Source organism: Gorilla gorilla, chromosome 15, assembly GCF_029281585.2.
Source record: "Gorilla gorilla gorilla isolate KB3781 chromosome 15, NHGRI_mGorGor1-v2.1_pri, whole genome shotgun sequence".
In the NCBI taxonomy this organism is placed as follows: domain Eukaryota; kingdom Metazoa; phylum Chordata; class Mammalia; order Primates; family Hominidae; genus Gorilla; species Gorilla gorilla.
Window position 1 is genome coordinate 72,313,357 of NC_073239.2, and position 26,644 is coordinate 72,340,000.

The following is a 26,644-nucleotide window of genomic DNA, read 5'->3' on the forward strand; positions in this document are numbered from 1 at the left end:
AACATGATACTGTGAGGAGATTCTCGGACACTAGACCTCTAACAGCATGCCACTGAATGCTCTTCCCCAAATTAAGTGAGTCCTTACATGAGTCCCGTCCACTCTACCCAATGGTGATATATTGTTTTTCCCCCTTACAGATGTGCAAAACTTTTCTTAGTTATACTCCATAACCAAAAAATGTCTTTAACAGACCATTTTAAGCAGCCTGTTTGGTGCCTGTGGGTTTTTATTAGTATTACTTTGTTTCAATAAATCATTTTAAAATGGAAAACATGACCAAGTTCTATGGCTTTTTGTTTAAACAAAATACCAGCTTCAATTTTTTAAAAAGCTGTTTACATATGGTTCTGGCACCTACATGAAAGATTTTAATGAGCAGCAAAAAGAGTAGAAAAAACAGTGGTTGAAATGTATACTTAATTAAGAGTATTTACAGGGTGGATCCAGTGCAAAATAATGAAACCCAAAATATTTCAGCAGTGTAAGCCAGTATGTTGGTGTTCAAAACCACAAAAGGGTTGGATCACTTAACCCTACGTAAAGTGCCTCTAGTTGATATTAACAACAACAAACAAAATATAGCCTATCCATAAAGTTCCCACATCTTTGTAAATTTTGTGGAAGTACTCTGGATGAGTTTGTGATCTCTGGATTCTATTCCTTAGCTTCATCTCACATTCATGGTTTCCTAAGAGGCTTAAGAAAACCATGACTGTTGTGCATCTCTCAGCTGAAGTCAATCTCCACCACCAAGCTCCAAATCCCACTCTTACAACTCGTGAGACTAAGCTCTTACTTCTGAGGGTTTTAAGTAGCTAGACAACTCTTACAAGATCGTTAAGTTTATTTGTTAGATCTGTTCAAGTCTACCATCTTCACTCTACGAACTCCAAAACTGGATGGGAAAATGGAAGCCCAGCAATCAATCATGAAGCTGAGCACTTAAAAACAGAGATCCCAGCAGTGTAGAAGAACCCATAAGGGGCCGGGCGCGGTGGCTCACACCTGTAATCCTAGCACTTTAGGAGGCCAAGGCAAGCGGATCACCTGAAGTCAGGAGTTCAAGACCAGCCTGGCCAACATGGTGAAAACCCCGTCTTTACTAAAATACAAAAATTAGCTGGGCATGATGGCAGGTGCCTATAATCCCAGCTACTCGGGAGGTTGAGATGGGAGAATCGCTTGAACCCAGGAGATGGTGGTTGCAGTGAGCCAAGATGGTGCCACTGCACTCCAGCCTGGGCAGCTGAGTGAGACTCCGTCTCCAAAAAAAAAAGAACCACCCACAACGAGAAAAGCCTACTTCCTCCTTTCATGGAAAATTCATAGAGCCAAGGAATTTGTGACTACCGGATAGAAATAAACTCCCTTCTGCAACTCTACCCAAAACTATACCAAACACCAAATATACCATTAGCAAAAGATATAGCACCTCGGACTTGGAGGCAAAGTATCAACTACAATTATTATGATGAGAAAAGAAGCTGGGGCATGGCAAACCTCTGAATGATTTATCAGAGGTGCTATCATGCCAATCACATAAGATATGGTGATAATGCCTGTTAGGACTCTTTCATAGGATTTCTTTTGGTAGTTGTTACATAGGGTTTTTTTGCAGTTATTAAAAATAAAAAACTACTTACATATTTGTACATAATGCCTCTCTCATTATAGTTTTCTTGTAAGATTGTCACTAAAAGAATGACAAGACACATGAGCTGAAAATGATCTCCTGGTGAGGGAAATTCTTTTTTTTTTTTTTTTTTGAGACGGAGTTTCGCTCTTGTTGCCCAGGCTGGAGTGCAATGGCACAATCTCAGCTCACCACAACCTCCGCCTCCCGGTTCAAGCGATTCTCCTGCCGCAGCCTCCCAAGTAGCTGGGATTACAGGCGTGCACCACCACACCCAGTAATTTTTTGTATTTTTAGTAGAAACAGGGTTTCACCATGTTAGCCAGGCTGCTCTCAAACTCCTGACCTCAAGTGATCCGCCTGCCTCGGCCTCCCAAAGTGCTGGGATTACAGGCGTGAGCCACCGCGCCCGGCTGGGAAATTCTTTATATTGTGCTTTCCCCAGAACAGAGCAGAGTAGCATCAGCCGTAAGGATCTGCGCTGCATTTCTGAGCAAAGCTGTGTCCTCAGAGCAACAAAGAGTTCGGGGAAACAAGTAGGATGGTTTCCCCTGAAAACACCTGCCACCTACTCAATCCCATAGAAAGAAAGTGGACACCACAAGAATGACCAGAGGCCACTTAACTAAGTGGCTTTTCCCCTGTGCCCAGGCAGGCATTGAGCTTACATAAGGGAATGACCTTCATGACTTATTTTCACCCAGAAAAGATAAGTTCAATTTCAAAATGCTCATAGTGTGGATGGCAGGAATTCAATCAACTAGGTAAGAATAAGCTTAATTCCCCTCAGAATACAAGAAAATAGTTAAAAACTCTCTAGACATTATTGCAGCCAGGATTTCTTCCATTTATGGATGTGGGTCCTAAAGAAAAAGACTTTCATTTTCTTTGGTGTGTGGGGGAAAGAAAAACAGGAATGTCTGACAAACTACGACAGAGCAGCATGAATAAAATACGTGTAACTCACCCCTCCCAAACAAAATCAAAGGACCAAATTAGAAATTTCAAATTGCCTGCTGGTTCTCATACAAAAAACAATGGCAGAAAAACTCTTATTAAAGAGCTTTTATCTTTCATGTCCTAATAATCAAGAATCACCTCTTGTGATTCAACCAACCTCTAAAACTTAAAGTGTCAGGAACAGTCTCAGCACCGCAAGGACCAGCACACTGACCCATATCTGTGGGCCCGGTGGCCCGGGCCCAGAGGGAACCCAAATCAACTGCTTCCTTGGCAGAACTGGCCACACGCACAGGTCCTCCTTCCACCAACACGGGTCTGGGTAGAAAGACCTTCGACCCCTGTTCTATTAATTATCATAAGCATGTTGGTCACCATCACAGGCCACTTGACAAATAGAAATGTTTGTCTCCCTGCTTAAAAAAACAAAACAAAACAACACTTTAACCTCTTTGTTCCAGACACTATCTTAACTTAAACAGAAAATGTTTACTAGAGTGTAGTGGGAGAAGAACTTTCTTGATGCAGATTTGGCATGTTTTGGTCCATGCTCGTTAACGGTGTCCAGTGTAAGCTTTAAACCAGGAGGTCACTGAGGCTGCTGCAGAGGAGATCATCCCACCTGCACTGCTGCTCGCGATGGGTGGGGACGCCTGGGTGCTCTGACTCTGGGAGACTTCCACAGACTGGGAAGGGATATCACAAAACCGGGGACTAGGCAAGTTCTCCCAGTCTGTGCCCAGGTCGGTTTCTTCATCGCTGACGCGCTCATCTCCGCTCTCATCTGATTCTCCAGCAACTCCGGGATCCACAAATTCCATGGACTCCTCAAGGTCTGCTCGTACTTCAAAGGGCCCTGACCTGTGTGCAGACAATGAGGGTCTCTTTAGGATAACAACCATTCTCAACACCAGAAAATATGCCATTTTCTTGAAGGCCCTCACCTGAGGGGATGAGGGACGCCACACACCCCATTCATTCCCCAAGTCTGTGCAGCACGCCGTGTTGACATATGATTGCGTTTTCCTTTACCCAAATAATCTCCACCCAAGTTATAAATAAAATCATGATACCACACTTTCCCACAAGTCTGCCTACTTCATTGGTGATGACCGTGCATAGGAAAAAAACCTATTCACTGAGATGGCCCATGCTGGTCCTAAGTCTGACTTCCTGTTGTAAAGAACTGCAGTGTCTACGAAGTAAATACACGGCACTCCAATGAGACAATTCTAACAAAAAGCCACTTGATGTATACTCTGGATATTATTTAGTGTAATAAGTAATAAATAGTATACAAAGAAAACTCAGTGGGTTCCTGTACATATTTAAAAATATCACCACAATTTTCTAGGACACATTTCTAGCACAGAATGAGGCACAACTGTTTAGAATATATTCAGAGGCAATGTTGTATATTTCTGCACTGTATTTCAAGAGAAAACAATTTTTATTTCCCAAAGGTCCCTAATAACACCCTCACTGCCAAGTCCAATAACCCTTTCTTAGGCCTCATCCTCTTTGCTGGCACCTCAGCACAGGGAACCGAGTCAGCAAACCTCAGAAGCCTTTCTGCATTTCTTTTTTTTTTTTTTATTTAGACAGAGTCTCGTTCTGTTGCCCAGGCTGGAGTGCAGTGGCGCCATCTTGGCTCCTGCAACCTCCACCGCCCAGGTGCAAGCGATTCTCCTGCCTCAACCTCCTGAGTAGCTGGGATTACAGGCACCTGCCACCACGCTCGGCTAATTTTTGTATTTTTAGTAGAGACGGGGTTTCACCATGTTGGCCAGGCTGGTCTTGAACTCCTGACCTCAAGTGATCCACCCACCTCTGCCTCTCAAAATGCTGAGATTATAGTTGTGAGCCACCATGCCCGGCCGCCTTTCTGCTTCTTTTTCCCCTCCCTTTCAAATGCCCCTCAGCTCCTGCTCCAGGGCAGCCAGGCTGCATGTCCTCCCTGTAGGCAGCCACCCCTACCCACTGCCTTCCAGGGAACTGCCCTGCAACCAGCTACAGGGTGGGACCAAGGTGCTGCTCTCTCCCCGCTGCTGCCCCCAAGATAAGCACACGATGCCTTGGTTCATTTAAGGGTTTCACTGATAACGACTTTGGGGAAAATAAGAGAGGTCGAAATAAATAGCAGGCAGAAATGAGAGCCTAGAATTGTATAGCTTGCCATTTCAGCCTGTGGTCCCAAATTCTTCACAGCCTTCACAATGATGAATGGCTAGCACTGGCTTCCAACGCACCTCACCAGGTCTGCACCTTTGACTGACTTTTTACAGAAGCAAGCAGCCCTCATTCCTCCCAGACACCTGTGCTTCCCAGCTGGATTAAGCAATAATAATAGCTAACATTTATGCTCCAGGGACTGTTTTTAGGGCTTTATTAAATTGGAAGATATGCCATGGGGTTTCCCACTTGATCTCCAGTGAGCAATTTACATTTTCAAAGAGCCCCTCAGGCCGGGCACGGTGGCTCACACCTGTAATCCCAGCACTTTGGGAGGCTGAGGCGGGCAGATCACGAGGTCAGGAGATCGAGACCATTGGCTAACACAGTGAAACCCTGTCTCTACTAAAAATACAAAAAATTAGCTGGGCGTGATGGCGGGCACCTGTAGTCCCGGCTACTCAGGAGGCTGAGGCAGGAGAACGGTGTGAACCCCAGAGGCAGAGCTTGCAGTGAGCCGAGATGGCGCCAGTGCACTCTAGCCTGGGCGACAGAGCGAGACTCTGTCTCAAAAAACAAACAAAAAAACAAAGAGCCCCTCAGACTAGGGGTGCTCCCAAGTTTACTAGGCCCCACCCTGCCCAGAAGTCAGTATTTTGCAAGGGTGAAAGGAGTAGGACTTCCTACTGCCCCTTGAATTTCTCTGCCAGCAAACTAATGGCCACTGCACAGTTTTTAGCTCTGAGCACCCTCTTCTCAAGTTTCTCCTTGCACTTCATTTCTTTTCTCCCCTTTTTCTTTACCTTGGCAAACAGTTCTACTCTAGAGCCAGCCATCTTTTCCGATTCCTCTCCTAGCGCCACTCCCAAATATCCTCTGGTTACTAAACCCTCAGGCTCATCTCAGATATCTGAACCAGTCTCAAAACTTTAGCTGGCTGGGACTCCTCCCCTCCCACCTCCCGCTCTGTGTCTGGGGTCACCAGGGCTACCTGTTATCATTAAATAAGCCCCCTTTCCATTCTCAATTTGTCACCCTGGCCCAGGTCCTCACCATATCACCACCACTTCCCACCTGCCTCCTCTTGCTGGAGAGCTGCCTCTCTCCTCCTGGCATGCACCCACTAAAAATGTTCACAATTTAAATTCCTTCCCTGGGCTCCCTCCTTTACTAAACCCAAGATGCTCTGATTCTGTTCTGTTCAGCTGTGCAGTCTAGGGGACCTAAGAACTGACTGCCAGGCTAAGTCTCTCATCTTCCCCAGGATCCCCCAAAGGTCCCAGTCAGCTTTTTACCTCAGCTCACTCCTCCCTTCCTTCTTTCCCTTTCTCCCTCCCTCCCTTCTTTCCATCCTTTCTTCCTCACTCCCTCCCTTCCTCCTTCCCTCCCTCCCTTCCTTTCTTCCCCAGTCAGCTTTTTCCACAGCTTGCTCCTTCCTTCGCTCCTCCCTGCTCCCTTCCTTTCTTCCTTTTTACCACAGCTCCTTCCTTCTTTCCTCCCTCCCTCCAAGGCTCAGCCTGTTTTCTTCTTTGATGCTGCCTTCTCTAATCCTGGGGTCTTAGTTTTCCCAGGAGACAGGCAGAATGGACAGAGAGGAGGAAATGACATTTCCTCCAGGCAGAGTTCCCGGTGGACTCCGGTTCTCTGCGTGGAGAAACCCACCTGGCATGGAGCAGGTGCTCAGCTAAGTACAATGAAAAGCGACTGAATGGAAGACTCCTCAAGGGGCCAGTATGGAACAATTTTGGTTCCAATGATCAACCTACATTTCTGAGAAGCCACAGAGCAGGAGGAGGGTCCTGGCAGAGGCCCCTGCGATGTTTCTCCACCCAGTGCCTCTCCCACTTCTAGATTAGAGATACATCACCTGCCTGCCAGACCCCAAGCTAGAGACACAGCACACACAACCAACTAGCAAAATAATTCATCCTATTTTGCTTAATGTCTTTGGGGAATAAAGATTATAAAATCATTTCCTAATTTTTAGTTTAGCTGAATAATGGATATCTTTTTATTCAAGACCCTGAACCAGGAATACTCATTTTCTCATGGTGCTGCAGGGAGGTATTCTACCAATTAAGGCAACAAAAGGATCTTTCTAGCTTTGTAAAAGTCACTTTTATAATATATCCTATTTCAAATATGTGGGAGTGTGTGCATTGATGGATACAGAAACTGCACAAAGGATAAGCAATGGGCAAAATATTAATAGGTGAATCTGGGTAAGGGTGTATGTGACTGTACTATTTTTATTACTTATTTTTTTATTTTGAGATGCAGTCTCACTCCGTTTCCCAGGCCAGAGTGTAGCAGCACGATTTCAGCTCACTGCAAACTCCGCCTCCTGGGTTCAAGCGATTCTCCTGCCTCAGCCTCCCAAGTAGCTGGGGTTACAGGCACCCGCCACCATGCCCAGATAACTTCAGTACTTTTAGTAGAGATGCAGTTCCCATGTTGGCCAGGCTGGTCTCAAACTCCTGAACTCAAGTGATCCGCCCACCTCAGCCTCCCAAAGTGCTGGGATTACAGGCGTGAGCCACCATTCCTGGTCCTATTTTTATTTTTTTGTAATTTTTCTGTAAGTTTAAATTTGTTTCAAAAAAAAAAAAGTTTATCTTTTCAGAATAGAATCCTCAGTTGTGCCGGTCTGAACAGAAACAGGAAATCCCACCCAGGTTCCATTAACAATCTTCTCTACACTTTGATTCTGATGAAGCAGGTGTGAAAAGGGGACTTTTGAAGTTCTACTTCCTGTCCTCTGGCCATAAACTTAGATGTGACTCACAGCCTAATTGTGTGTGCAATTCTCAATGGAAAACCTGACTCAAGAGTAAGCCTACAGAAAACTGCAGACCCGCTACAAAAATTCACCTCCAGTATGAGTGCCTTTTTCCCTCAACTACCAGCAACGCTGGATTCATCGAGCCTTCCTATTTTTGTCAAACTGATGGTTGCAAATGGAAACTTGTTTTGAATTGCATTTTAAGTTTTTTATTATTTTAATGTTTTTTTTTTAAAGAGACGGGGGTCTCACTGTGTTGCCCAGACTGAAGTACAGTGGCTATTCACAAAAGTGATCACAGTTCACTGCAGCCTCCAGCTCCTGAGCTCAAGTGATCTGACTACTTACATTTCTTGTGTGAGCCGCATGTTTTAATCTTTTGTCTATTTTTCTAATAGGTTGTTGGTCTTTCCTGTACTGATTTGAAAGATTTCAGTTGTCTAGATTTTAATCTGTTGTCTGTTACAGAGGTTGTGGAACCTATCTATGACATGTCTTTTAACTTTGTTTATGGCAGCTTTCACTAGACACACTCAGAGTTTTGACACAGGAAGATTTCTAACTCTCCTTTCCTTTATGGTTTTTGGGTTTTGTGGCTTACTTGGGAATTCCCTCACCACCCTATCGTTATAAAACACTGTCCTTTTGCTTATTTTATAGCTGTATTTTTTTAAATAAGGTTTTTTATATCATCTGGATTTTATTTTTGTATATAGAATGTGGTATGAACTCAACGTTCCCCCCATATGAATACCCAACTGGCCCAACACTACTGAACCATTATGTGATTCAACACCTCCTCTATCATAAGATTATATTTCCACATATACAAGAGTCTGTTTCGGGACTATTCTCTTCCTCTAATCACTCCACCTATTTGCATGCTAACAGCACTCTGTTTTAATTACCTTTATGCTATGTTTTAAATGAACCAACCCCATCCCTCATTATTGTTTTCAAAACTTCCTTGCAGACTATACTTCTAGTTGAACTTTAGAATCAGCTTGTCAAAGCTCCATGAAATACGATCAGTCTTCCTTTTGAGAAGTAGCCCTTTTGCAACACTGAGCCTTCTCATCCTGGAAAATCATAAGGGTTTTCCCTGCCTGTGGCTTTCTTTCAGCTCCACTCCTCATACGGTGTGTAGAGCCATTCAAATAATACATGTGGAATAAAAATAAGCTTCATAATTTTTATAATCATTTTACATATATTTTATTAAGATCACTGCTATAGAATTTATAGTTTTTGCTGCTACAGTAAAAGGAATACTTTTTCCATTAAATTTCCAAACTGGTTGTTGTTGGCACACAAGACAGCAACTGTTTTTTGTATGTTTATCTTTTTCTTTGTGAAGAGACAGGGCTTCATTCTGTCATCCAGGTTGGAGTGCAGTGGCACAAACTCCTGCAGCCTGGGGCTCCTCCACTCAGGCGACCCTCCCACCTCAGCCTCCACAGCAGCTGGGACTACAGGCATGCATTACCACGCCGGGCTAAATTTTTTTTTTTCTTTTTGTAGACATGGAGTCTCACTATGTTGCCCAGGCTGGTCTTGAACTCCTGGGCTCAAGTGATCCTCCCACTTCAGCCTCCCAAGTAGCTGGGATTATAGGCGTGAGCCACCATGCCTGGTTTGAACTATCATTTCAAACAGTTTCTTAGTTCTCTTGGATATCCAGTTCAATAATTTTACCATCTACAATACTCCCAACTTAGTTTCTTTCTTTCCAATATAAATACACTTCACTTCTTTTTAAAAATGCTTTGCCTTGGCAAGGCCTTCAGAGCTGTTAACACAGCACTGATAGTAGGCATCCTTGATTGTTCCTATGTAATCTATTACATAAATTACATCAGTATCTATGTAAGTAACGTGCCATTAAGTATAACTTTCCTTGTAGGTTTATGATAGATATCCACTAGTAATAATCTACTTTTAACTTGCTAGTAATTTTCCCCCCTAATTATTAATGGGAACTGCATTTTATTTAATTCTCTTCGGCATCTATCAGGTCGATCTTATGTTTTTTCTTCTTTAATCTGTTAATGTGATGAAATAATAAATACTGGTTAACTGCATGAGTGTCTACTACTGTGGAGTCAGCCAGGTGTGCACTGAGACCCTGGCTCCACCACTTGTACTGGCTCTGTGACCATGGCCATGAGTTACTTGACCATACTAAGCTTCAGTTTCTCCTGTCTATAAAGTAGGAATAATATCCAAGGCAAGTAAAGTGGTTGGCCTTGTGTCAATAAATAGTGGCCCAATAAATATTAGCTCTTATTAGTAAGGATAAATTTCCTAATTTGAGCCCTTTACAGGTAAGGTACAGAGAGGATGGTGAGTAAACTCACAGAAACCAACCATCAAAACTGGGATGGATTTCTAATGTTCACGTTTCCATGGCTCATGAACCAATGAATGGGATCAGGGGTGAGAGGCATGAACTCCCTGTAAAATGGCACAACATTGTAAGTATATGTGCGGTTTCCTGGCGAGTTCACAGCTTTTTATAAAGGAGCCTATGTCCTGGAAATGTTAACCATCTGAGGTTGGGAGGGGGAGGAAGCATAAGACAATGGTTAAAAGCAGATTATCACTAAAAGTTAACTGCTGCATGGGGGAAGCCAGGCACACGCGTTAGTGGACGAGGCCTCCCCTAATGCCTTCGGTTTCAGTAGATGGATGATGCGGAAGGGAAACCCAAAAGAACTTTCCCGCCATTTGTCTTTTCTTGAGTTCTCTTTCAAAAGTGTAAATATATAACCATATCACATCTCTGCAGAAATGTATGGACAGACTGCTAAGAGCAAGGAAAAAAGGGCAAACGCCCAGCACAGGCGTGCCTGGATGGAACAAAAGCTAAGTCTCATACAGTACGTGCTTTCATGGGCTGAGAGAATAAAAAGATCTCACACACCAGCCCTGGTTGGTATTTTTTGTTTAACTGTTTTTAAGCTCATTGATTTCAAACCAGTTCATCCCCTACACCTCTAATACCTTTTATCTCCAACAAATGGTGATCAGATTGACTCAGTGATAAGAAAATTGTGTGGCCAGGCACGGTGGCTCAAGCCTGTAATCCCAGCATTTTGGGAGGCTGAAGCGGGTGGATCACCAGAGGTCAGGAGTTTGAGACCAGCCTGGCCAACATGATGAAACCCTGTCTCTACTAAAAATACAAAAATTAGCCAGGCATGGTGGTGCGCACTTGTAATCCCAGCTACTTGGCAGGCTGAGGCAGAAGAATCGCTTGAACCCAGGAGGTGGAGGTTGCAGTGAGCTGAGATTGCACCACTGCACTCTAGCCTGGGTGACAAGGGTGAAATCCAATCTCAAAAAAAAAAGGAAATTCTGAATTGTTACGATGGACAAGGAGTGAGGAGGAGCAAAAGAAAATGCGCAGGAAACAGGGCAGACACTAGGTAGGGCTAGAAAGTTCACAGCTTTTTATAAAGGGGTCTATGTCCAGGAAGGGCTGGAGAAGAAATAGACGCAGATCCAAAGACATAGCCTTTGGACTTCAGGGAGAGCACAAAAAGGCACTACTCCAGGAACATGTGGGTTCTTCAACTGCGCTTCAGGTATTAAAAATGATTGACATTAATTTTTTCTAAGACATGATTACAAAAAAAAACCCATAAAAGTTCAAATATAATTACCTTTGTTTCTTTCTGTATGGGACTCCACTATTTTTGTCCGGTTTCAGGAGTTTGGGATTAGGGAACACGACTCTACTATGCCAACATACAACTCCTCTAACAGGATTCACAAAAACACTTAGAGAAAAGCAACAAATATCTTCTTACCTGCCTAGGTGTTCAGAGCTTGGACTGACCAGGTACATTAGATTCCTGAGGGTATGCAGTGGTTGTAATTGATCTAAATTTACATGCTAAAAAAAATTAAAGAATTGGTTAATATTTTCAATTATTTAACAAAGTAAAAATTAGTTCACAACCTATTTTTCATACCTGAGAAAAACAAAGGTAAAGAATATTTGCATTCAGTTTCTTCACTGCTCGAGTAAATTTCTGCTTGCTTAGATTTTCGCCACAAAATTCACTGTAAAACAAACATACAATTTATAAAGTTGCATTTTTTGAGGAAATTCTATGTTAAAATTTCCATTTACAGTACAATTAGGTATAACACCTACTCTGTGCCCTTTTACTCCTTAGTAAATTGCACTTAAAGACTTTCTAAGAATACACCATTCCCCTCAGAGAACAATTATACTGCATCTATACAAATTACAAATGCACATACCCTTTGACCAAGCAATTCCACTTCAGGACATTTATTCTACACAAATATCTGCACACTAATGAAATGAAAAATGTACAAGATTATTTCTTGAAGCATCAACAGCAGACTGGTAAGAACTTGACACCTTTACAGAAAGGCAAACTATACAACTGTCATCTGCTTTATGCAGAATGGCAGTCAAAGGCTTACAACTGCCCTATGAGGCCCACAAGATTTGCACCCCATCTTCCTGTCTGCCCTCGTTATTCTATCCAGGACTTTGCAACTGCCATTCTTTTTACCCACAGCCTCTTTCCTTAGGGGTCCACACAGCTTGCTTGCTGCCTCCCTCCCTTCCTCCCTCCCTCCCTCAGTTCCCCTATGATCACACACCTGCCCACTCAAACACAGCAAGCCCCTCTCTCACCACATTCCCTTTCTCTTACCTTTTTTGTTTGTTTTTTAGGCAGGGTCTCACTCTGTCACCCAGGCTGGGGTGCACTGGCATGATCATAGCTCACTACAGCCTGCAGCCTCAATCTCCTGGGCTCAAGCGATCCTCCCACCTCACCCTCCCAAGTAGCTGGGACTATAGGTGTGTGTCACCACATCCAGCTAATTTTTTTTTATTTTTAGTAGTGACAAGGTCTCTCTATGTTTCCCAGGCTGGTCTCAAACTCCTGAGCTCAAGTGATCCTCCTGCCTCAGCTTCCCAAAGTGCTGGGATTACAGGCAGGCATGAGCCACCATACCTGGCCCTCTCATCCTGTTTTAACGTTCTCCACAGCACTTACTGCCATGTGACGTGCTGTTGATTTGTTTACTATTTATGCTGGGCCCTCCATGAAAATGTGAGCTCCAAGAGGGCAGGGATTATTTTTTTGTCACCAATGTACCCTCCAGTGTTGGCACACAGTAGGTACTTCATAAATATGTGTTACATAACTAAAAATTTTAAAAGCAAAGTGTAAACAGTGTTTATTTAAAGGGGGAAGATGATGGCCGGGTGCAGCGGCTCATGCCTGTAATCCCAGCACTGTGGGAGGCAGAGGAGGGCAGATCGCTTGAGCCCAGGAGTTCAAGACCAGCCTGGGCAACATAGGGAGACCCTGTCTCATACAAAAAAATACAAAAAAAAATTAGCCAGGTGTGGTAGCATGAACCTGTAGTCCCAGCAACTCGGGAGGCTGAGGTGGGAGGATCTCTTGGGCCTGGGGAGGGATGGAGGTTGCAATGAGCTAAAATCGTGCCACTGCACTCCAGCCTGGACGACAGAGTGAGACCCTGTCTCAAGAAAAAAGAAGAAAGCAAACTTTCAATTTTTTAAAAAAATTAAAAAGAATAAGAATTTTTTTAAGTGGGAGAAGATGGTAATAATATGTTTATATATGCTGGAAATGCAATGATAGTTGGAGGGTAGTAGGAAGATTGTAGTGCAAACTGGGTAGGCTGTATATCTTTAAATTTTCTGAATTTTATTTATTTTTGAGACAAAGTCTCATTCCGTCACTCAGGCTGGAGTGCAGTGGTGTGATCTCAGCATCACTGCAACCTCCAGCTCCCGGGTTCAAGCGATTCTTCTGCCTCAGCCTCCAAATAGCTGGGATACAGGCGCAGGCCACCACGCCCAGCTAGTTTTTGTATAAATGTTTTGAATTTTAAACCATGTGAGTTTTTTATTAAAAAACAACAACAACAAACAAAAAGAATTCAGGGCAGGGCACAGTGGCTCACCTGTAATCCCAGCACTTTGGGAGACCGAGGCAGGTGAATCACTTGAGGTCAGGAGTTCAAGAGCAGCCTGGCCAACATGGCAAAACCCCCCTCACTCCTAGAAATACAAAAATTAGCCAGGCGTGGTCGTGGGTGCCTGTAATCCCAGCTACACAGGAGGCTGAGGAGGGAGGATTGCCTGAAACTGTGAGGTGGAGGTTGCAGTGAGCAGAGATTGCGCCACTGCACTCTGGCCTGGGCGACAGAGCGAGACTCTGTCTCAAAACAACAACAACAACAAATCAAAGAATTCAACGGCTGCAATTTAACATATGAGGATCTGCAGCAAACCCTCTGAACATCCTGATACTCCCCTTTATATTCTCTGTGGTCTTCTGGAAGACTTCATGTACAACTGTAAGATAATGAAACGAATCTGCACATAAGGCTTTTGAAATTAATCTCGATATTTCAATCCGACCTTCTCTGTCTTGGTAATACTTACATTCTTATTTTTGGTTTATTGGAATAAATAACGACAAAATAGAAACTTGAAAGAGCCATGATAAAGATGACATTACCACCTTCAATTACTTGCCTGTTGCAGAGCTTTTTGGGAAGATTTACATCAAGTATATGAGACAGAATGTTGACCAGCTGAGTTGCATAGCACAGCGCAGCACTGATGGTGTAGGCAGGGTTACTCTGCTCCATGTCTGCAGTAAGAAAACAACCACCATGTACAAAACCTTAATTCCAACAAAACTACTAATGATCCATGAGTTTATCATTTATGATTTTATCATGATAGCACTGTTACGTTTTAGTGCTTACTTAATAGACGCTCCATGACCAGACATAAATGGTGCATTATTTGTGTATATATATATATTTTTTTTTTTTGCTGAGAGCAATGTAACAGAGCAAATGGGCCTAAATAGACCCAACATAAATGAAATTAAAGTCTGACCTGTGTGAACCTGATAATGTAATATCAAAACAATAAATGCCCAACTTGAATGTCACCTCCCCAGAGAGGGCTCTCCTGACAACCCTACGGAAGAGTCATCCCTTCCTCTGTACCCCATCCTGCCCCAGGATGCTCCCCTAGTTCCTTCCACGGCACCCACTCAATGTACAGCATCTCGATCATTTACTTGCTTCCTACCTTTCTCCCCTGAGAAGGGCAAAGGGCCACCTCTGTCTTGGTCACCTCTGTATCTCCAGCACCCAGCAATGTGCATGACACAAAGCATGAGCTCACTAAATATTTACTGAGTGACGAAATGAACAATCTTTCTCCACCAAAGAGAAACTGCAGGGGTTTTAAAGGGTTTTCCCATTGGGGCCTTTCAATCTCCATTTAGGACTACTAAAACACATTACAAAGTTATACACTATAAATATGGGTCTAAATGGGTTAAATATACTTCTTTAAATAATGTCCTCTTATATAAACAAGACAATATTAACCCCCAAAAGGTGAGACATGTAAAAAATGTTTTCAGTCCATCAAGTGATGAATGAACAAAATGTGGCTTATCCATATGATGGAATATTACTCAACCATAAAAACGAATGAAACACTAATATATACTATCATGTGGATGAATCTTGAAAACATTATGCTAAGTGAAAGAAGTCTGACACAAAAAGCTATATATTCTGTGATTCCATTTATATAAGTTGCCCAGAACAGGCAAATCTACAGACACAGAAAGCAATGTGTGGTTGCCAGGAGCTGAGGGGAAGGGAGAGTGGGGGAATGTGACACTTTCATGCCATGGGGTTTCTGTCTGGGGTGATCAAAATGTTTTGAAATGACATGGAGGTGATGGGAGCACAGTGCTGTGAATGTACTAAATGCCCCTGAATTGTTCACTTGAAAGCTGTTCATTTTGTTATGTCAATTTTACCTATAACTCTCTCTATATATAGATTTCAAAGGATATGCTGCTTCTCACCAGGCCCCTGGGTTGTTTTCTTCTCCTCCACCCAGCTGTAGTAGGCAGAGTAGTCCCCATTGTTAGGGAGGCTAATCCAAGGCCCTGTAATGCTAATGCTGGTGTCTCCGTTGTGATCGTCACAGACCCATCGTCCTGAGAGGTAAGTTGTCCTCCGGGCTTCAGCAAGCTTGCTCACAGTGCTGGAGGTCATGGCACTGTCACTCTCTGAAGACACATCTGCGGGGTCTCTACAAGTAGGAAGACACACACGGATTTCAAGAGAGAGGGTTTTTAAGGGCATGCAATATACCTGCAAGACATGCTAGAACATCGAAAAGCTGCCTATGAGCACAGGAATTTTACATTAAATTTTTATTTTTTATTTTAGAGATGGGTGTCACTCTGTTACCCAACATGGAGCGCAGTGACAGATGTAATCATAGCTCACTGAAGCCTTGACTCCTAGACTCCAGAGATATTCCTGCCTCAGCCTCCTAAGTAGCTGGGACTACTGGTACCTACCTACCACCACACCTGGTTAACTTAAAAAATTTTTTTTTGTAGAGATGGGGTCTCACTTTGTTGCCCAGGCTGGTCTTGAACTCCTGGCCTCAAGCAATCCTCTGAAAGTACTGAGATTATCATCATGAGCTACCGTGACCAGCCAAAGTGCAAATATTTCAGTTGTGAGCCACCATGCCTGGCCAGGAATTTAACTGAAATATACGTAGATAAGAGCTTGCTATCAGAGAGGAAGATCAAACCAGCTGTGGCACAGAAGCCCACACAATGTGAGGAAGACGGAACCATGAGGTAGGGCTGAACATATAAGGTTCTCAAACTACTTGATCTCAACACCTCTCTACATGTTTAAAACACTTTGGAATTCCAAAGAACTTTTGTTTATATGGGTTAGATTACTGATACTGAATTAGAAATACTGAGAAAAATATAAATAATTCATTCAAAAATACCAATAAACCTATTATACATTTTTATGAAAAAAACTTTCAAAACAAAAAATTAGTGAAGAGTGACACTGTTTTACATTTTTTAAACTCTCTTTAATACTCAAGTCTTTCCGTTGTTCTTTCAAGTAAAAATGGCATCATCCCACAAAAAGAGCAGCTAGTTCAGTGTGCAGCTCAGTCTCTCAAGTGCTTTTCCTTGAGCCAGCAATGGTACTTCAGTGTGCAGCACAAGGGCCTTAGGCATGCTTCCCATGCCATCACATGCCACAGCCAGCCCTGTATTCACAGGTTCCATGTCTTGAACTAACCAAGGACTGAAAATATTTGGAGAAAAAAAAAAAAAGAAAATAAACAACAGGGCTAGGTGCAGTGATTCATGCCTGTAATCCCAGCACTTTGGGAGGCTGAGGCAGGCAGATCACTTGAGGTAAGGAATTCGAGATCAGCCTGGCCAACATGGTGAAACGCCATCGCTACTAAAAATACAAAAATAAGCTGGGCGTGGTGGTGGGTGCCTGTAATCCCAGCTACTCGGGAGGCTAAGGCAGGAGAATTGCTTGAACCTGGGAGGCAGAAGTTGCAGTGAGCCGAAATCATGCCACTACACTCCAGCCTGGGTGACAGAGCGAGACTCCATCTCAAAAAAACACAAGAAAACAAAACAACAACAACAACAACAACAAAAAACCAAGAACAACAAAAAATAACAAGACCGTCATCATGACTCATGCCTGTAATTCCAGCACTTTGGAAGGTCAAGGCAGGTGGACTGCTTGAGCCCACGAATGGTGCTATGATCATACCATTGCACTCCAGCCTGGGCAACAGAATGAGACTCCCTCTCAAATCAAAAAACAAACAAACAAAAACCCACCATGAGAAGTCACAGCAGGTACAAATGCAGTGAGGGGGAAGAACATAGCGTGCTTGGGGAACAGAGATGCTCAGTGTGGCTGGTGTGTGGGATGCACAAGGGAAGTGCCAGGAGACAGTACTGGGAAAGCAGGTAGGAAGCAGGCAGTCTGGGAAGGGCCTTCTGTGCTGCACCAAGTTTAGATTCTGTCCTCTTGGCCAGTGGTTCTTCATATCTTTCCTTCTGCCACAACATACGTGTAAGATAGCTGCTACCGCCTGCCACAGATAAGACTGTGGCCAGTTCTGAGCTGTACTGTTACGTCTCCCTTCTCCCACAAGAAGTTGAGAGAAATGCAAACAAGAAACCTTATTAGAAGGGTAACTTTAAAACCACCAGCTTCTTTTAAAAAAATTAATGGCATATAATAACATACACTAAATAAAAGATTAAAACAGCACAGAAATAGTTTTTCTTCATGTTTTCTCTTCGTGTGTGTATTTTCTTTTTGAAAAAAAGTCAGCCTTACAGAAAAGTTGCAAGAATTTTAAAGTTTCCCTGTATACACTTCACTCAACTTCCCCAAAGTATCAATTCAGGAAAATATTATACAATAATCACAACCAGATAATCAGCACTGCTACAACACTATTAACTAATTTACAGACCTTATTCACCTCTCTCCAACTGTCCTGCTAATATCTCTTTTGGGGTTCAGGACTCAAGATCACACACTGCACTCAGCTGTCAGTCTCCTAAAAACTTTCTATTTTGCTCTATTTTGAATCTGCCTTTTTATTTTTCTATTTGCCAACTCTTACTAATGACAAAATACTTAGAGTCAAGAGAGCAGCTTCTCAAGCTGGAAGTAGCAATCAGTCTTTTTGGTTTTTAGGAAGCCAACTCTGGCAACAGACTAAAGGACAGACTGAAGAGAATAGTTATGAAACTAGCAATAGTCCAGTGAGCGTCAGTTTCCAGGAAAAGGTGCTGGAGAGTGAGAGCAGCCAGAAGGGACAGGAAAATCCTCAATTAGAGCAGCCTGGTGGCTTGTGGGAATAATGGAAGCCTTCGGTAGTAGTTTCCAAATCTGCTGATCAGCGCAGCATCAGGGAAGTTTAAAGATACAGATATATTACAAGATGGACTGGGAGGTTGGAGGGGTGCCCTCTGGAAGCTCTATTTCTCAGATGAACAGCCAGATGGGGGAACCACTGTCCTGTCCGTCCCACCAGGGGTTATCCATGCACTACCGCCTAAGACTGAAGTCACGGTATTCAGTGCTCGATAACAGCTATCACAATAAGCAGCAGTCACCAGGAAAAGGCTAAGCCAACATGTAGTGCCCACCATCTAAGAGACCGCAAGCTCTAGATGTTTTCTTATGTATTTGTCATGATTTCTCTGTGAAAAAGGCATTTTTAAATCCCCATTTATCAGACAAGGAAATCAAGATTTTGAGGTCCAAGAACATGCCTCACAACACACAACTAATAAATGGCCCAATACCGCCCATCAGATGGTTCTCTGGTTTTTTTTTGTTTGTTTCTTTGAGACAGAGTCTCGCTCTGTCACCCAGGCTGGAGTGCAGTGACACAATCTTGGCTCACTGCGACCTCGGCCTCCTGGGTTCAAGCAATTCTCCTGCCTCAGCCACCTGAGTAGCTGGGACTACAGGCACGCGCCACCACGCCTGGCTAATTTTTGTATTTTTAGTAGAGACAGGGTTTTGCCATGTTGGCCAGGTTGGTCTCAAACTCCTGACCTCAGGTGATTCGCCTGCCTCGGCCTCCCAAAGTGCTGGGATTACAGGCATGAGCCACCACTCCCAGCCATCAGATGGTTCTTAATCAGGAGTGTGAGTCAGCACCTCATCTAGAAGCTCTAGGACAGTACACAAGCCTGGGCCCCACCCCTCACCTCGCTGCCTCCCCAGCTTTCTGCGGTGCGTACTGTTTGTTGAAACAGATAAGACTTATGTTCCATCACCAGGAAAACCAATGACCCTAGAATAAGACCCAATAAATAAGGTAATGACATACTTTAAAAAGTATTTGGAACTTGATCTATTCCTGGAGTCAAAAGACTTGCTTAATGTACCTCACACCCGTCTTTACTTCCTCGATTGGAAAAATGACAGAGGTGAGCTCTAATATATGGGATCGTCGAAGATTTGCCAGACGCTCATAATGACTTCTTAAGTCAATGGTCTTTTTTTCTACCAGGTCACCAAGTTTGCGATTATGCCTCTGAATCTTCTCCTTTTTCTCTTGGTGCCGTTGGGCTCGACTGTAAAGCTTCTGATTCTTTTCCTTGGTTTTGAGAAGGCCTTCAGAATCTAAAATAAATAAATCACACCCAACAATTATCTCTGCAAACAGTTCCTGTGTACTGCAGAGCTCCACCCCACAAACATACGTGTTTTCCCTTGCAATCTAAACTGAAAGCAAAACCTGAATAATATAATGTTCACTAAGTGGAAAATTTGAGAGTTTAGTTCAAGTAGATATTACACATAAAGCAAAGAGAACCATGATTAAAATGACTCTGGATCTCTATTTGTAATCATCACTAGTAAAAGGAGTCACTCAACAACTATCGAGTTTAAGTTTAGCACAGGAAGGACCTGATTTTCCTACAGTGTGCACCAAAGAATAGTCACATTGGGCAGAAAAGAGATCTAATTCAAGTTTGAAAAACTTACTGGCTATCTGATTTCCCTAGAAACTTCTTAGGTGTGCCTTGGGCTATAATCAGAGAACCCAGGGATAATCTCACAGCAGGTGGTCATCCAGTAGAGGAGAAGGGCAACAGAAACAGCCCAAGAGCTCTGAAAAGTCACAGCGGAGTGTGGCAGCAACCAGCAGGGTGGGTGGGAACACATCTGGTGAGGTATCTAGACACACATGCCCAGCATTTTAAGTGCTGCAAGGGAAACAAAAGCCTGGCCACACAACCACGAGGAGACATACACTCGTCCTGTCAGATTTAGGTCCTTTTTGTGGAGTCCCTTTGAGTTCTGGATCCTAAACCTGCTAGGGCTATTGGGCTGTAGCTAAACTTCACTTGAATGACAAAAACAAGCTGTAAACTCTCAGACAGATATCTAGGAGTTGCTTAGGCAACTTAAACCCAAGTTCAAAATCAAGTTCATTATTTTTCCAGGAAAATCTTCTCCAGTTTCCCTACTTCAAGATTATTTTTGACGTGTCCACTGCCTAATCAACCCCTTGATGGTCAATTCCATTCCCAGTCCAAGCCTGTCTATCTAGGCCTTTCTTTTCATTCCTACTATCACAATCCTAGTTAACGCTCACCAACACTCTGCCTATCTCCAACACGGCTCGACTCCACGCCTTCATGCCCTCTTTCACTTGCTCAATCTTTACAAATTATAGTCAATGCTCAGTGGTTCTCCACTGCCCATCAAATACAGAGCAAACCCCTCAGCCTCAAGGCCTCCTCCAAATTGGTACATATCCCCACAGTTCCCCTCTGCACACCCTTCGCTCTAGCTGTACTCAATTGCAAAATATTTCAAATCCTTTCTGCAAGATGGAACCACTTGAACGTATGGATGGATGAATGCTGAATCAGTTATCACTCCCTAACACTCAGGCTATCTATTTGCTCCTGTTTTCTAAATGTTTGAATTTTACTCATTCAGGAAGGCCCCCTCCATAAACACTCCCCAGACCTTTTGCTCTTCGGAACCCTATGGTAATGTGTTCGGACTCTTCTGATGGCGCATAGCTCTTGGTTCCTCAGATGAGGTCCCACCGAAGCCTTGCTGTCTCCTAACTAGGGTATAAAACGTACCTGATAAATGTCTGTGGGTCCAAACCACCCTCCCACCCTCTTTCACTGAGCACCACTGAACTTAGGTATTTGGTTGTACGCATTAGATTTCTGACAGTTTTTTTGTTTTGAGATGGAGTTTCGCTCTTGTTGCCCAGGCTGGAATGCAGTGGCGCCATCTCGGCTCACTGCAACCTCCGCCTCCCGGGTTCAATTGATTCTCCTGACCCAGCATCCCGAGTAGCTAGGATTACAGGCACACACCACCACACCCAGCTAATTTCTGTATTTTTAGTAGAGATGGAGTTTGACCATGGCTGATCTCGAACTCCTGACCTCAATGTGATCCGCCCGCCTTGACCTCCCAAAGTGCTGGGATTATAGGCGTGAGCCACTGCACCTGGCCAATTTCTTACAGTTTTGAAACAACAATCAGCCAGGTGTGGTGATGGGTGCTTGTAATCCCAGCTACTTGGGAGGCTGAGGCAGGAGAATTGCTTGAACCCGGGAGGTGAAGGTTGCAGTGAGCCGAGATCGTGCCACTGCACTCCAGCCTGGGCGACAGAGCGAGACTCCATCTCAAAACCAACAACAACAACATCTCTTTGCCATCCTGCTTAATGTGAATGTCCTAAAGGTTCAGTCTCTTGGTTCCATCACATGCTAACTTATTTTCATTATCTTTATCAAGCTCTTTACAAGTGCGGAAATGAATCTATCCAGCCATGATCCTGAGTCATACAGTGGTCAGATTTCTGGAGGAGGATCCATTTCAAATTTATTATCATGACCACTTGCAGGTGGCAGGAAATCATCAGTCACCTCATCTGCACCCAGTGCAGACTCAGCAGGCAGTCATCCTCTCTCCCTACCATCTCCCCATAAACATCAAAATGTTTGGTGCTGTATCTGTAATCTACTCTTGCTTCTTTAGATAAGTAACTCTGACTATAGCACAGATCAACTCAACACTGCAATTGCATATAACCTAACTTCCCTATCTATGCCCTATATCTGTATTATACTATATAATGTATATCATGAAACCTTAAGTCAAAAGATTCTAGAGAAATAATTCATCAGTCTCTACAATTTGTAATTTGTGCACTTTCGTGACTACATGTCGTAATTCAACAACAAGAAGCTCTTAAGCATGAGTCCGAGCATAGTTTCTGGCCTTTAAAATTGTTTGCAAATTTTCTAAGTCTGGTCTAGAGGGTGGGAAGGAGACATGTACATTCTAAAAGAGCAGCAGTTCCCAACCCTGGCAAGTCATCAGAACCACCTGGAGTAGTGCTATTCAAAGTGTGGCGTCTAGATCTGGGCCCATCTGTATAAACTGTTAACCAGTCATGACGAGAGGAGGACAGAAATACAGAGTAAGCACGTTGAAGCTTTTTTCTTCAACATGGCGATTTGACATTGCCATCACGTTCAAGCATGTGATCATTTTCCTAAGTCCAGGATAGATCCTAGGGTTCTCTCTCTAGATTTTAAAAGGGTCACCAGGTGACTGACGATTTGCTAGGGATGGAAACCACTGTTATAGGGTCCACTCCTTTAGATCTACGTCTAATTCTTTGTGGTGGTTGTTTTTGTTTTTGGGAGTTAGGAATGTGTTAAAAAGAGCTGATCAGACCTTTTAACATGCTCATCAGAGAAACACGCATGATCAGTAAATTCAGCAATTTTCAGGAGGTTCACAGATGCCTGGTGGCAAAGCCCTGAATATCATGGTAGGATGGGGAGAGCATGAACTAATGTTAAGGAATGGGTTTTGATATTGCTACTAACAAGAGCCTTTGGAGAATGCATGCAAGACTGGGTGGAAAGTAGGTTCTATATAGTTCTGGGCACTGTTCACTGTGCTGCCCTAATTCCCTAGTTTAGTAATCCCGTGAAACTCCACGTGAGCACTTTATTAGGACAAATGTTTTCAATGGAAGCTTTACACCATTACATGCCACTATAAAAGACTTGCTTCTGGAAGCAATGAGTAGACAAGAAAAGGGATTCACGAGGTCTGCTGGTGACTCATTCTAAACTTTAAACAGTGATCTTCAGAAATCCATGGACTGCAGCTTGCTGCCGGCACTCATTTAATGTTACATAAACACGCTCTTTGAGTCTGAAGTAAATCTGATTTTCATGTGAAAATAAAATATAAAAACTGCTCTTGGAGTTATTTCTAAACAGAACTTGTCTCTAATCCTAATGTAACAGAAATGTATATGATGTTACATTAGGATTAGAAACGAGTATTCTTGGGGCAAATGGGAAATGGCTTAAGGATGTAGGACTTCTAAGAGAATTCATTTTGACAACGATCTATGATAAAGTATAAAGTGTACAAATATGATGTAAAATTAATACAGATTACAATGTGGAGACTCACTAAGGGGAAAAAAAAAAACAATATTCTGTGCTTCTGGCATGAGCCAATAATTATTACAAGTGAGTACCAAGTTAAGACTCTCAGCTTCCTGCTAGCCAAGGCAAATGGGAACATACATTCCTTAACTTTTTTTTTTGAGACAGAGTTTTGCTCTTGTTGCCTAGGCTGGAGTGCAATGGCATGATCTCAGCTCACCGCAACCTCCGCCTCCCAGGTTCAAGCAAGTCTCCTGCCTCAGCCTCCTGAGTAGCTGGGATTACAGGCGCCTGCCACCACGCCCGGCTAATTTTTATATTTTTAGTAGAGACGGGGTTTCACCATGTTGGCCAGGCTGGTCTCAAACTCCTGACCTCAGGTGATCCAACCCCTCGGCCTCCCAAAGTGCTGGGATTACAGGCATAAGCCACCGTGCCTGGCCAACTTTTTAATTTTTTTCTTTTGAGACAGAGTCTGGCTCTGTCGCCCAGGCTGGAGTGCAGTGGCACAATCTCAGCTCACTGCAAGCTCTGCCTCCTGGGTTCACACCATTCTCCTGCCTCAGCCTCCCGAGTAGCTGGTACTACAGGCACCTGCCACCACACCCAGCTAAGTTTTTGTATTTAGTAGAGATGGAGTTTCACCGTGTTAGCCATGATGGTCTCGATCTCCTGACCTTGTGATCCGCCTGCCTTGGCCTCCCAAAGTGCTGGGATTACAGGCATGAGCTACCACGCCTGGCGCCTGACCAACTTTTTTAATTGAGAAAAGAATCTGGTTATTTAAGGCCTCTGAAATTGTGTATTTAACTTTTAAAAATTCCTTATACAAATGTTTTACAAGGAAAGATGAGGGCGAGTAGTAAAATTCTCCAAGTTGCCACTGCCCCACACCCCCCTTCCTTTCTGTGTCCCTCTAGTTTATTAATCCCATGAAATTCCACATAGGCGCTTTCTAGGGCTGGAAGGAAGGACATGAATTACTTACTTTTCTCCATTTCTTCATTTCCTTTACATATTGTTTGTTTTAACTGTTCAATCCTCATCTTGCAGGACATTATTTTCCATCTCTGAAAAAAGCATGTAATAAATATCACAAATGTTGGTCTCTTATGGTTAATATGATTATCTACCTGGGATCACTGCTTATTTTCAGATATGTCAGAAAACATAATGAAGAAAAAGACCTCATGTTATAGCTTTTGTAACTATGGAACATTATGAAAAAGAGAACGATGTTTTTCTAGTTCAATGCAGAGAAAAGAGAAATTAGGCCAGTGCGGTGGCTCACGCCTGTAATCGCAGCACTTTGGGAGGCCAAGGAGGGCAGATCAAGAGGTTAGGAGATCAAGACCATCCTGGCCAACATGGTGAAACCCCATCTCTACTAAAAAAATACAAAAATTAGCTGGGCGTGGTGGCGCATGCCTGTAATCCCAGCTACTCGGGAGGCTGCGGCAGGACAATCACTTGAACCAGGGAGGCGGAGTTTGCAGTGAGCCGAGATCACGCCACTGCAGTCCAGCCTGGCAACTGAGTGAGACTCCATAAAAAAAAAAAAAAAGGAAAGGGAAATTACGAGAAAGAAATTCACATAGTTTTGTATGTATCAGTAAGCAAAGAGAAAAAAGTTGAAGGACATTCTCTAAACCCGCTCTATCTATATAGCTACCAGCCACATGTGGTTACTTAAAACTCAATTTAAATCATACAAAATCAAAAATTCAGTTCCTTACTCACACCACCCTCATGTCAAATGTTTGACATCACATATGGCTAGTGGCTAATGGACTGGACAGTGCAGATACAGAACTCAAGCATCATCACACAGAGTCCTACTGACTTGCGGCTCCAAACCTCTAGTTCTGGTTACTGAGGAGACGGTTAACATAACCAAGTCATCTCACCCAATAAGCAAATAGTACTTGCAAGTTAATAAAAATGGCAAAAAACATTATTTTTTCAGTGCATAACTCAAGTAAGATTTCCTGAAAAGCCTCAGAAAATTATATGAAACCTGAAATTGACTCTTTATATTACTAGGAGTTAGGTTCAGCACCCCCTAAAGCAGCGGTCCCCAACTTTTTTGGCACTAGGGACCAGTTTTGTGGAAGACAATGTTTCCACGGACAGGGTGACAGATGGTTTACAGGACTGAATCTGTCCCACCTCAGATCATCAGGCTTTAGATTCTCATAAGGAGTGCACAACCTAGATCCCTCGCATGTGCACTCCTATGGAAACTAATGCCACCACTGATCTGACAGGAGGTGGAGCTCAGGTGGTAATGCTCACTTGCCCTACTCACCTCCTGCTGTATGGCCTGTTTCCTAACAGGCCACAGCCCAGTAGGTATATGTGGCCTGGGGGTTGGGGACCCCTGCCTTAAAGTGAACAAAGGATCAATAAAAATAGGATCTATGGCCGGGTGCAGTGACTCACACCTGTAATCCTAGACTTTGGGAAGCTGAGGCAGGCACATCATTTGAGCTCAGGAGTTCGATGCCAGCCTGGGCAACATGGCAAAACCCCATCTCTACCAAAAATACAAAAAATTAGCCAGGTGTGGTGACATGCACCTATAGTCCCAGCTACCAGGGAGGCTGAGGTGGGAGAATCGCTTGAGCCCAGGAGGCAGAGGTTGCAGTGAGCCAAGATTGTGCCATGGCACTCCAGCCTGGGTGATAGAGCAAGACTCTACCTCAAAAAAAAAAAAAAAAAGGATCTACTAGTTAGTTAAAAAGAATGATTATTCTCTAATGCCTCTGTAAAAGTGAATAATTAAAAGCTTAAAACAATGCTCAAATGTTCATGGTGTTACACTTATCTAAGTAGTCTGATGGTAAGAGACACAGAACAGATTACAGGGATGTTATGGCGAGCGAAACTCTAACATCTCGAATAGAGTCAGACATTCAAAAACAGATCCACAGGGACTGAGGGGTTCAGAAATATATCAGATATGACCTGTCCTCAATTTTAAAAGGTAACAGAGTCTTTAGAAATGAATATTGAAGTCTTAGATAGAAAAACTAGAAACATTACAGAAAACTCAGGAAAATCTTCCACAGAACATGTTTTGTTTACTAAAACATTCAGAGAATAAGCAAAATTCACTTCTATCACAAATTTTAAGTATAATGAAATATATGACTGGGCGCGGTGGCTCACGCCTGTAATCCCAGCACTTTG

The 26,644-nt window shown here is 43.3% G+C and overlaps 1 protein-coding gene across 1 annotated transcript in view; it reads right to left on the bottom strand.

Annotated features, from left to right (window-relative positions):
- Positions 1-3,033: 3,033 nt before the first annotated feature.
- ATG14 (autophagy related 14) overlaps positions 3,034-26,644 on the bottom strand; it is a 42,466-nt gene continuing 18,855 nt past the window's right edge. Inside the window, exons 4-10 of the mRNA XM_019010010.4 lie at positions 24,441-24,522; positions 19,385-19,622; positions 15,479-15,708; positions 14,113-14,230; positions 11,528-11,618; positions 11,363-11,448; positions 3,034-3,457 (exon numbers count right to left, since the gene is read on the bottom strand). Of these exons, the coding sequence (XP_018865555.1) occupies positions 3,151-3,457; positions 11,363-11,448; positions 11,528-11,618; positions 14,113-14,230; positions 15,479-15,708; positions 19,385-19,622; positions 24,441-24,522 (1,152 nt within the window). The 3' untranslated portion in view covers positions 3,034-3,150. The remainder of the gene's footprint in view (positions 3,458-11,362; positions 11,449-11,527; positions 11,619-14,112; positions 14,231-15,478; positions 15,709-19,384; positions 19,623-24,440; positions 24,523-26,644) is intronic.